This window comes from Apis mellifera, linkage group LG6, assembly GCF_003254395.2.
Source record: "Apis mellifera strain DH4 linkage group LG6, Amel_HAv3.1, whole genome shotgun sequence".
Taxonomy (NCBI): Eukaryota; Metazoa; Arthropoda; class Insecta; order Hymenoptera; family Apidae; genus Apis; species Apis mellifera.
Genome location: NC_037643.1, coordinates 7,062,178 through 7,075,124, shown reverse-complemented (window position 1 = coordinate 7,075,124; position 12,947 = coordinate 7,062,178). Strand labels below are relative to the sequence as shown.

The 12,947-nt window shown below is 21.3% G+C and overlaps 4 protein-coding genes across 6 annotated transcripts; 3 read left to right on the top strand and 1 right to left on the bottom strand.

Moving 5' to 3' along the window:
* The first annotated feature begins 2,490 nt into the window (after positions 1-2,490).
* On the top strand, positions 2,491-5,455 carry LOC409809 (T-complex protein 1 subunit beta). Its single transcript, XM_393300.7, has 7 exons — positions 2,491-2,624; positions 3,089-3,398; positions 3,523-3,956; positions 4,066-4,143; positions 4,226-4,450; positions 4,509-4,890; positions 4,979-5,455. Exons 1-7 carry the CDS (start codon positions 2,622-2,624, stop codon positions 5,149-5,151), a joined length of 1,605 nt encoding a protein of 534 aa, XP_393300.2. The 5' UTR covers positions 2,491-2,621; the 3' UTR covers positions 5,152-5,455.
* LOC413189 (NADH-cytochrome b5 reductase 2) lies at positions 5,158-8,735 on the bottom strand. Of its 2 annotated transcripts, none has more exons than XM_396639.7 (4): positions 8,484-8,735; positions 6,571-6,903; positions 6,307-6,495; positions 5,158-6,224 (listed from the first exon to the last, which is right to left on the bottom strand). In XM_396639.7, the coding sequence occupies exons 1-4, from the start codon at positions 8,517-8,519 to the stop codon at positions 5,841-5,843; spliced, it is 942 nt and encodes a 313-aa protein (XP_396639.1). In that variant the 5' UTR covers positions 8,520-8,735; the 3' UTR covers positions 5,158-5,840. The 2 variants fall into 2 exon arrangements, with proteins under 2 accessions (XP_396639.1, XP_006564165.1); XM_006564102.3 differs by lacking the exon at positions 8,484-8,735 and adding an exon at positions 7,491-7,862.
* Positions 8,736-9,429: 694 nt separating this feature from the next.
* Positions 9,430-11,199, top strand: LOC102655111 (transmembrane protein 60). Its single transcript, XM_006564098.3, has 3 exons — positions 9,430-9,798; positions 10,343-10,564; positions 11,064-11,199. The coding sequence occupies exons 1-2, from the start codon at positions 9,589-9,591 to the stop codon at positions 10,517-10,519; spliced, it is 387 nt and encodes a 128-aa protein (XP_006564161.1). The 5' UTR covers positions 9,430-9,588; the 3' UTR covers positions 10,520-10,564; positions 11,064-11,199.
* LOC725097 lies at positions 11,064-12,929 on the top strand. Of its 2 annotated transcripts, none has more exons than XM_026441268.1 (5): positions 11,064-11,200; positions 11,870-12,121; positions 12,189-12,323; positions 12,396-12,501; positions 12,589-12,929. In XM_026441268.1, exons 1-5 carry the CDS (start codon positions 11,177-11,179, stop codon positions 12,741-12,743), a joined length of 672 nt encoding a protein of 223 aa, XP_026297053.1. In that variant the 5' UTR covers positions 11,064-11,176; the 3' UTR covers positions 12,744-12,929. The 2 variants fall into 2 exon arrangements, with proteins under 2 accessions (XP_026297053.1, XP_006564162.1); XM_006564099.3 differs by lacking the exon at positions 11,064-11,200 and adding an exon at positions 11,629-11,682.
* The last annotated feature ends 18 nt before the right edge of the window (positions 12,930-12,947 follow it).

The following is a 12,947-nucleotide window of genomic DNA, read 5'->3' as shown; positions in this document are numbered from 1 at the left end:
TTTTAAAAAAAAGAAAATATATATAATATATAAATACATAGTAAATATACTTACATATATATGTATATACATATACATGTATATATATATATATATATATATACGTTATACCGATGTCATGAAATCACGCCAATGTTATTTTTAAAAGCCAGGTGTGACTCCCGATTCTCTATCATGTGCACGTATGTACACGTGGGGGTCGGTTTCCCCCCCTGTGAAAACAGACCGAAGAGGCATTTCCACCACCACCGGATCTAGGGGCACGCGCCGCTTCGAACATCTGCGTAAAATGCTTTCAGTGATGAGTTCCATATCGCTCTATACATGAATGATTCATTTAAACTGTATTTTTTTAGATTTTAAATATCGATTTAATTCGATTGGTCAAATTTGCGATTTGGTTATGCAAATCGTCATTAAAATCAATTGTACAAGTATTTTTTTGTTACAAATTATCAAAAATTTGTTACATGTTTATATAGAATGATTATATAAATTGAAAATTTATTAAAAAATATTTTATACTTGCATCATAATTGTATTATAGTATATTAAGTGATAATTTTTCTGAATCTATAATACAAAAAATATTTATAATACAAGAAATTATGTTTGATGAAATTATAATTTCTATTTATGATTATAATTGAAATGCTTTAAACAAGAAATATAATGTACACATAGTATGTTTCGTTCTTTGATTCCCATTTTTAATTATTTCTTAATAATTTTATATAAAAAATTAATAATTTTATTTTTTAGAATTTGATTACTAATATATTTTCTTAAGTGGACAATATTTGGATGTAGAAAGCTCTTGAATGTGATACTAATTTCCTTACAGTAATATATTATATGAAAAATCTTTTATTATCCTTAATCACATTATAGAATCGATTAAAAAAATATTTTCTATCTAGTTATATAATTAATAACTTAAAGTTTTCTTAGTGATTATTAGAAAATGAAATTATATACTACAATAGAGCATGAAAATACAATATAAATAAATGAAAATACAATCATAATCATTAATTCACACATGTAATGATTTTATATTAGAATATATGCGATATGAATATCATATATATGCATTAAAACATATGATATTAGTTTTATAAAATAATGTTAGTTTTATTAAAATGTCAAAGCTAATTTCGCGTATGTCAGTTATTCCGAGTACATCTTTATAGATCACTTTCCAATGAAAAAAAAAATAACAAAAGAAACTAAAAATTTGATAAATAATTAATACGTATCATATTTTATTAGTAATCCAGCTCGTATTCACTATAATAATCAGCATTGTTAGAAAATATCACATATGCTCGAAAATGTCTGCAGCTATGCGTTCCATAAAAGCGTCAAAGGGTCTACAACCCCTATTGTACAGTAGAGATCTGTATGAAATGAGGGACAGCTGGATGTAAACCGTTATTTAAAGGTGCATGCGAGCTATCGAATCCGCGTTTGATCAGTGAAATTTAAATTTTTAAAAATTCGAAACATTATAAATGTATTTCAATAATTTGAATTGATTTATATATTTTTTTATCTGAAAATAAATTTTGAAATTTAATTATATATTTAGGATTAAAATTTTCGTAATTTATATACATATTATAATATATTCATCGATATATTAAAATTAATATTAAATATTAAAACTACAATTATATTACATTTATAATAAATAAATAATAGAAATATTCATATAAATTTTCTATTATTCCTTATTTAATTTTTTATATTATAATTTTATAACTTTCTGATATAATATTTATATAAAATTGTAGAATCTATGAAACATAATTTCAAGATTAATAAATTTTATATAATCAAGTTAGATAATTAGCAATTTAATATTTTAATATATTATAATTATGACAATTATATTGGAAAATTTATAATACTTTGGAATAGAATAAATATTGATATTTAATATAAATTTGATATTTAGTAATATTTAGTAATATATAGCGAAAGATAAAATATATTTATATACTTTGAAAAAATTATTCAATTAATGAATATGTATTATATGTCTTTTCATATAAAATAATGGAATCAACACAATTTATATAATTTAACGTATTTTTTATAATAGTCACTTTTATTTATGCACTTTTATTAATGTAATATAATTAAATTAATAACATGGATATTATTAAATAAACATTCAAATATATAATAAAAAAAATGAATTAATATATATACGTACATAAATAATATATATTTATAATACACTTTAATTTATGTCGTGTCTTTCACAAACTTTAAAAGAAATAAAATTTAGAATCAGTTGTTCGAGCATAATACGCCATCTATACATTAAATTAGAAAATTCTTGTTGTTCTTTGCTAGTATTCAATGATGAGAAGTGTTTTCTGTTTTCTAAAAACTTTAAACTCATTATTGATTGGTATAAAATAATATAAGTTTTTTATATTAACCAATCAGAGATTCGTTATAACGGAATATAGAAAGGAAATTTGCTTTGGCGTTTCAAGTAGAAACGCCATCTATATATCGGCAATTCCTTGTAATTGTGCTTTATAGTGAGGTTCGATAAACATTATTCGATTATAAATTGTGCTCTATCACTTTAACAGTGATTTACAATGGTAATTAATCGATTAATTTTATCTTTGTATTATGTGCATCATGAAATAATATTATTGTAACAGCATCAGAAATGATAATGAATAATCTTTCATTACCCGGTATCGTATAATGGTGTGACAAATGGCGCACGTGTGTCAATAGAAAAACTTTTTTTATTATAAACGCTTAATATTAATTTTTTGCAAAAAAATGAAATTTTTTTTTAAATATAATAATATAGTGTAAAAATATTTAAATTTTTTTTAATTATATTGAATTGCTTCATATCAATCATATTTCATATTAAGCAATAATTAATAATAAAAAAAGAATGAAAATTATTATATATAATAATAATAATTAATAATATAAAAACTAAATTAAAATATAATATTTTTTAATTTGTATCTTTTAATTTTTGTGGAAAATTTTTATTATTATTTGTATTAATACTGATCAAGAAAATCTATATGAATATTTGCAGGTTTCCTTGAATCCTGTCAGAATCCTCAAAAATGAGGCAGAGGAAGAAAAAGCAGAAATTGCTAGATTAAGTTTATTTGTAGGAGCAATAGCTATTGGTGATTTAGTAAAGTCTACACTTGGTCCTAAAGGTATGGACAAGGTATTAGTAGCTCATGGTCGATCTGCAGGACAAGTTCAAGTTACCAATGATGGAGCAACAATTCTTAAAAATGTTGGTGTAGATAATCCTGCTGCTAAAATTTTAGTAGATATGTCTCGTGTACAAGATGATGAAGTTGGTGATGGTACTACTTCTGTGACTGTTCTTGGTTGGTATAACTTTTTTTAATTTCTCTAATTATTTATATTTTTCATATAAAAATTTTAATAAGAAAATCATACTATTAACAATATGTAATATATAATATTTAAAATAATTATTTTTTACTTTAGCTGCTGAATTATTAAGAGAAGCAGAAAAATTAATTGATCAAAAAATTCATCCACAAACTATAATTGCTGGTTGGAGAAATGCAACAAATGTAGCAAGAGAAGCTTTAAAAAATGCTACAGCTGATAATTCTGCAGATCCTGAACGTTTTCGTGAAGATCTGTTAAATATTGCTCGCACGACCTTGAGTTCAAAAATTCTTTCCCAACATAAAGAACACTTTAGTAAACTTGCAGTAGATGCTGTGATGCGTCTTAAAGGATCTGGCAATTTATCAGCTATTCAAGTAATTAAGAAACGTGGAGGAACTTTAGCTGATTCATTTCTTGATGATGGATTTTTGTTAGATAAAAAACCTGGAGTACATCAGCCACAAAGAGTAACTGATGCACGTATACTTATAGCAAATACTCCTATGGATACAGATAAAATCAAAGTAAGAAAGAGATGAAAAAGAATATATAAAAATATAAAATATAAAATCTATAATAATTATATAATTATATAAATTTTAATATAATATATATTTTTGTTGTTTTATTAAGGTATTTGGATCTAGAGTTAGAGTTGATTCAATGGCAAAAATCGCAGAATTAGAAGCAGCAGAAAAAGAAAAAATGAAAGTAATGTTATTAATCATATAGTTTACATATAATTTTATACAAAGAATATTATAATTATTTTTAATTATTGCCTTCAATTTAGGATAAAGTTGACAAGATCATAAAACATGGCTGCAATGTTTTTGTTAATAGACAATTAATTTATAATTATCCAGAACAATTATTTGCTGATGCTAATATTATGGCTATTGAACATGCTGATTTTGATGGTATTGAACGACTTGCTCTTGTTACTGGTGGAGAAATAGTCAGTACTTTTGATAATCCTGATATGGTGAAACTTGGCAAATGTGATCTTATTGAACAGGTACATTTGAATATTTTTAAAATCATGGAATATTTCTAATACTATATTATTTTTTTAGGTGATGATAGGTGAAGATACTTTATTACGATTTTCAGGAGTTCCTTTAGGAGAAGCTTGTACAGTAATCATTAGAGGTGCAACCCAGCAAATTCTTGATGAAGCTGAGAGGTCTTTACACGATGCACTTTGTGTATTATCAGCTACCGTTCGCGAATCAAGAATTGTTTATGGAGGAGGATGTAGTGAGATGATAATGGCTTGTGCTGTTATGAGAGCTGCTGCTTCTACTCCTGGAAAAGAATCAGTTGCAATGGAATCTTTTGCTCGAGCATTGCAACAATTACCTACTGTTATTGCTGATAATGCTGGTTATGATTCAGCTCAATTAATTAGCGAATTACGAGCTGCACATAATTCTGGTGCAAATACCATGGGTTTGGGTATGTTTATTTTTACATCATTAAAAAAATGGTAAAAATACCAATAAACTTCATAATAAATAATTAATTATTTTTATCACAATAATAGATATGGAACGAGGAAAAGTAGGCTGTATGAAACAATTAGGAGTAACTGAATCTTGGGCTGTGAAGAGACAAGTTTTACTTAGTGCAGCAGAAGCAGCAGAAATGATTTTACGTGTGGATGATATTTTACGAGCAGCGCCCAGAAAGCGTGTTAAGGATCGCGGACGTTGTTAATTATAGTTTACATATAACAAATGCTCATTTATTGCTTTATTTGTACTGCTTTCTTTCATATTACAAATTATAATCAAATAATAAACTATTTAGCTTCATTATTTTGTTAAGAAATATTGATATTAATTAAACATATTAATCATTTCTTGAATGCTATATATTATTTTGCGTTATAAATCTTATATCGCTATTTAAAAAAAAAGTATGAAAGGGATTTAAGTATGAAAAATACATACATTTTGTAATCATCATTTTTTATAACAATATAACAGATTTAACATCAATAAATGCTTGATATCTTGAATTAGTAATTTTATTTACTAAAGTTCTGCATTGAAAATTAAACTTGATATAAAATTAAAAATTTCACATAATCAAATTAAACATAAAATTTATAATAATATTGTAATAATATCGTATTTTTTATTTTTACTTCAAAGAATAAAGAGAGATCTGAAATCTGTAAATATTTTTAATATATTTTTCATATATTGATAACATGTGATTATGTAAATTATATCATTGTGAATTTATGTCGCTATCTATTTTTAATTATTAAACTTACATCACATATCTATATTAATCAATGCATGATCTATAAAATGACGAAATATATTTTTAAAGATATTAAAATTATCATTAAATTTATTTGAATGAAAAGATTTAAATAGAATATTAGTTTCTCTACTCTAATATGCAAATCTTAATTTTGGATCATAACCAAGTTTATCAAGATTAGGATTACAAGCAAAATTGATCATTGGAGGTGGACCACACATAAGTACCATTGTATCAGATGATGGAGGGAACATGTGATCTTTTATCATATCTGCATTTATATGACCTGTACTATATTGCCAATTTTCACTACTAGTATCTAATGTATACCAAAGTTTCAATTTGTTAGGATGATTCTTTGCAATATCATCCAATTCATCTCGAAGTAATATGTCTTTTTCTGTTTGATTGGCAAAAAGTAAGGAAGTTTGAGTTTCATCAGTAGAATCCTTTATTATAGCACGAATTAATTGAAGCATTGGTGTGATTCCTGTTCCACCAGCTAGCATCACAATCTATATTAACAATACAATAAAAGAATATTTTTTTATTTTTAAAATTTATGATTAAGAAATATGATAAATTTAATATACATACCTTTTTAACATTATATTCTGTAGGTGGATCTTTTCTTAAAATTTTTACAGAAAAATTTCCATGACCTTTATAAATAAGTCGACCAGAAGGTCCTCTAAAATCAACTGTTTCCCCAATTTTCAAATTTTCTAAATATTGAGACATTTTTCCTCCTTCAGGGAATTTTGGATGTACATTTTTAAAATATACCTACATATATTTTTATTTATAATTTAAAATAGATATATCTTCTATTTATACATGTATATGAATCATATTACTCACTTTAATAACAAGATCTACATAACCATGATCATCATCACTTGATACCGGTGTATAAGAGCGTATAACAACTTCATCTCCAATTTTTACAGTTAAATGTACATGTTGACCAATTGGTAATCCCAATATGTGATCTGATGTTGGCAATGCAAATCTAAATTTTCTTGTATCATGACTTAATATATCTTTTTTTATTAATGGTAAACTATATTTAACTACTGGATCAACCAATAAAATAGGAGATTTCTTTTTTTTATCACTATTCCAACATTTGTAAAATTTGACTGCTAATCCAATTACAGCTATAGTTCCTACAGCAGCCAATACTGATACAACCTAAAAAGAAATGTAAAAATTAAAAATTATAAGAATAAAATATCATATAATAAATATATATAATTTTTTTATTGAATAATTTTTTTTTTTAATTATTTATTATAACATATCACACAATGACATGTTACTTTGAAAATTATTCAAAAATTATACACAAGTAATTTGCTTAATTTTAGTAATAAAACTTAAGTTAAATTAAAATGCAAACTTATAAAATTTATAAGAAATTTCAATCATAAATGTATATATTGAATATTATTATATATCAATTAATTTTATAATTAAATATTCAATCATAATATTTCTTTTTAAAAAGTTAATCAAAAATTGTTTAAATCTTTAAATAAAAAATTCAACATGTAACTGCTTTAAAAAAATCATATTATCTTGTAAATTATATAGTTTTTTTTATGATAAATTTATTTTTTTCAGATATCAAAAAAATTAACAAAACTATTTATAAAATAATAAACTAATTCATAAGATCGGTTTCTTGAAATTATTCATAAATACAACATAAATCTTTGAAATTTTCAATTAATATAAAAAATAATTTATCGTTTTTTTATATATTTGAATGTACTTACTAGTGATCGTAAGTTTGACATTGCAAATCAAACCACACGTGGTTAAGACTTTAATGAAATAATATTCAGAATAAGGCTAAAGTCGTAACTACATAAGAAAATAGAAGTACATATAAAAAGATTCCGTAAAATATACGAATATACTTATATTACTAATGCTCTGAGTATATTGAAAAATTATTGAAAAAGAATATAGAAATGTCTTCGGCTCGTTATTAGCTTTCAAAGAGTTTTCATGCGCAAGCTTCACCGGTTTCTACATGGGGTCAGATACAGGGCGCTATCCTTTAAAATAGATCTTACTTTCCTCAATCTAACATAAGAATAGTTCTACTATTCCAATGTATTTATAGCTATATTACTAGAAATATTACAAATATAAAATAATTGCATTTTTATATATTGAATAAATGATACATGAAAGAAAGGTTATTTCTTTGAATTATTGCTGGAAAGTAAGATAATACGAAATCTCTATTATATTAATATATACGATCACATATGATAAGAAAATTTTATTAATATATAATAAAATTTAATATTTTATAATATATTTTATAAATAAATAAATAAATAAATATATATATATATATATTTGTACTTTCTAATACATTTATTCAAATAATAAAAATTTATTCTTGATAATTAATAAATAGCTTCATGAATATATAACATATCATCAATCATTACAAATTTACTAATACATATTTAAAAGATTATTCATTAAAAGAAAAGAATAATGAATAAATCTAAATTTAATAAATTTTAATTTGGGAATTAACATTTTATTTCTCTTACAAATTATTGAATTTTTAATTTAAATTAAATAACGAAAAAGGTTATTTATAAAAAATTCGTTAAAATGATTATTTTAATTTATAATAGTTAAATATTTATTTATGTTATATATTTAAATATAATCAATCTTTATATAATTTAATGAAAATTTAATTTGTAATTAATTTTGAAAAAATATATAAATAATATACGCACATATGAGATATTTGATGTATCCGCTGGATCAGACATAACTATAATATATTATTTACACAACAATTTTTATAAATATTTTTATAAATACATATTAAAAATTAATTACTTAATAACTATTTATTATATTTCAAATCAAAGTATAAATGATATTTTATGTTCAGGATTTATTACTTAACTGAATTGTGGAACAGTTTTAAGACTTTGATATATTACATAGTACATGATAAAACAATTTCGGTATAAGATATAAGAACAGTGATTACAAATAGTTACGTATATGAATATATTTTACATATATAAATATTTATTATTTGAAATATTTATAAAATTTGTATTTAAATTATAATTTAAAAATATTTTTTTTATTTGAATAAATGATGTATATTATTTGAAAATGATTTAAAAACATGTAATTTTAATCATTAATAAAAAAATATCTATATTTATAATTATATTTTTATATTTTTTAAATATTTTATATACGATATTTTTAATATGAAATATATACATATATTATATACATATTATAAAGAAAATATAAAATTATAAATTGTTTAAATCATTTTATATTTTATATATATTTACAAAAAAATAATATTAATATTATATACAATATTAGTATTAATTTTATATTACGCATTTTATACATATTAGTATTATATAATTACATATCATGATAAATATAATTATATATATATAAAACATATAAATAAATTAATTTTTATATAAACATTAATTTATTAAATTGACAAGAAATTGAAAATATTTATTTATAAAAAATATAAGAATTAATAAAAAATTAATAATATTTTATTATATAATTTATGAAATAATTTTATCTATAATTTAATGTAGGATTATAATCATATATTGTATGTAATATACATATATATATATATATATATATAATTGCATAATATTATATATGTATCTATGTAAGTAGTGACATCTTTAAAATTGTTACAACTTGTAGGTTAATAAAGGTTAGGTATATAAAGTGTTGATAAACAACATGTGGTCAATTTGCAGCATGATTGTGTAGTTTTATAATTATATTTTGCTTTGATTTTTGATTTTATATTTGATATTTGATTTTTATATTTCAATGGCAGTTTTGCATCGTGCATTATTTACATGGTTCAATCTTTTGATTTTTCTGATTTTACTTGTTTTGAGACTCGATCAAAGAATACAATGGAATTGGTTCATAGTTTTTATTCCAATGTGGTTATACGATCACATACTTTTGGTTTATATCGTTTTCAATATGATTTCTCATTGTAAAAATGGACGAGTTGTTAATTTACGTCGAGAAGTAAGTTAAACAATAAAGTTAAAAAAAATAAGTTAAAAAAAAAAGATTATTTTTTGATATCTAATTTTATTTTAATAAAACCATTAAAAATCTATTATATATATGTATGTATATATATATATATATATACACACAAATATTATTATTTCATTTATTAATAAAATTAATTATTATTATTAAAAATGAAAATTAAAAATTTTAATATATAATATTTTATTTTCTTGTATAAGTAAAAAAAAGATATATTGCTTATTATTTTATTATACAATATAAAATTTTATTTAAAAAAAAATGATGTATTATTAAGTTAAAATTTATATATTAAAATAAAAATTTAAGTTATATCTTTTAATTATTTTTTAATTATTTATAAGAAGATAAGATTTTAACATTATTATTTTTTAATTTTAATTATTTCTTATATAATGTTTAATGTATAAAGTGTTAAATTTATAAGTTCATATAGATAGAATAATAGAACTAATTATTTTGATGAAATTATATATTTATTATTTTATGAAAACTGAAAGTAATTTTTTTTTAGGTATGGTATATGACAGCTGTATTTATGAAATTAAGCGCTCAAATTTTAATATGTTTGAAATTAGAAGCACCTCATTGGTTTTTACCAGCAAAAGTTGTTTTGGCACCATTTTGGATTCTTCTTCCTGCATTAGCAGTTGATGTTTTTGTACATCTGATACATCATTATCGATATTAACTATGAACTATAAATCATAGTTAATTCCTAAATATTATGATAAGTGTAAGTAATATTTATATATATTAATAATTAAGTTATAGGTAAGGTCCAAAATATTATAATAATTATATATATATATATATATATATATATATATATATATATATATATATAATAATAATAGTATATAATAATAATAATATAATAATATGTAATATTTATTACATATCATTCATTTTTCATTTATTTAATTTAATATAATAATATGGTTTGTTTCTCTTCTCTCCTTATTTAAAAATTGAATTAAATTAAAAGAATTTAGATTACAAAAAATATATAATTTATTTAAAATTTCCTCTATTAATAATTAAAAAATATATTTTATATAATGTGTAATATTTATTATAAATTATATATTTATACAATTTATATACATATTATATACATATAATAATTAATAGATATAATATATACAATTTTCCTTGATATTAGGTTTTATCTTATATATCAATATTTTTTCAATAGTTTCATTTGAAATAATAACATATATTATGTACTTTAGATATATGTATGATAGTCACAAGATGCCAGTCTAGCTTACTATAAATACTCTGTTGCACAAGGATGAATAGGACAAAGATATAAATAAGTAACTCTAAAGTAGCTTCATTATTAATGTTTCTCTCATTAGTCCATAAGGTTATCATCATTTATAGGTTGTGATTTTAATATTTATTAATATATTTAAAATAAAATATAAAATAAATAACAGTGAAAAATTACAAAAAATTGATGTACATACATATCTTTATAGTTATGCAACATGTTTCATTGAGTGTTTTTTATTTGCATTGTGTATAGAATAATTATTCTAACAAACATCTGTCATATACAAAACCAGTCGCATGTTAATGGAATTTTTAAATTTCATTTTAAATTGGAAGTAAAATGTAATTGTTTTATAATAAAGCATAATGCTAGCAATATAAAACATTTTGCTAATTTAATCGATAATGAAATAAATAAATTATATATATATTATTTTTACATTTTTGCTTTGATTTTTTAATGTGAATGTAAAAGTTATTAATTTATAAAATAAATAATAAAAAATTTATTGTGATTTATTTTTATATACATATATATGTATTGAATTTTTAATAATGGATAATATACAACAGGTAAAATAATCAAATATATTTTATATATACATAAAATTAAATATTTATATAATTTTTATATATTTATATTTAAAAAATTAAAATGATTTAAATTTAATTTTCATTAATATTTTCATTTATATTTAAATAGATGTATTCTATTTTATTTTGATTAATAATCTTGATTTATTGTAATTATATTTTATAGATGACTATGATTAATTTCATATTTATATATTTATCATTATTACTAAAAAAGGGAGTTCATGGAATTAGTACAGTTACAGTAACAGAAGTTCCAGCTGGTCATTTAGCTGAACTTCCATGTTTAAGTAGTGATGATTATCATCGTTTTATGTTTTGGCAACTTAAAGATGATCATCATATCATTGGGCCTGGCAATCCAATGGATGAAAACAAGTATAATTATGAAGTATTAACAGGAAAACTCTTCATTAAGGTAATTAATTAATAAATTGTATGAATTTTTTAAAATTATTTTATTTTAACAGATTATATTTTATTAGAGCGTATCAACAGCTGAATCTGGTTTCTATAGATGTATTTCAAAAGGTATAGCAGATCATTCTGCTATCAATATACATAGTGTTGAATTAGTAGTTAAGAAAGATTGGGAAGATGTTTGGGAAAATGATTTTGAGGTATATCAAAATATTTCTAATTATTTTCTTTTTCACTATTTATTTTAAATACTTTCTACTTTTATTTTACAGACAAATTTATTACGAGGTATGGCTGCTGTTATGGTAGTAGTTGTTGCTATAGCAATTGTTCTTTTTATTATTACTACAAAAAGAAAACGTAATCACAGATTTTTTGGTAAATATTATGAATATTTGCATTTATAAAACAAAAAATAAAACAAAATATCACGTTCTTATGATCAATTGACATAAATAATTGTAGATTTAGAAGAATCAAGAGAAAATTCTCCTGAAAAATATACACCAAATGTTAATGCTGGTCCTGCAGTATCTGCACCAACAATTGAAGTTGGTGGTATTGATAATACAACTCTTGATATTGATTTTCCAAGAGTGTTTAAACAAATGCAAAAATAAAAAAATACAAATAAAATAAAAAATACTTTTATAGCAAGAATTTAAAAAAAAAATATTATATAGTATGATATAAATAATATATTTAAAAAATATGCATACGTAGTCATATTTGTTACATATTGTATATATTAAGTTGTGTTAGCAATTATGCTAATAAATGTGTCATGAATAAAATACATAATCATATTTAATAAGTAATAAAAT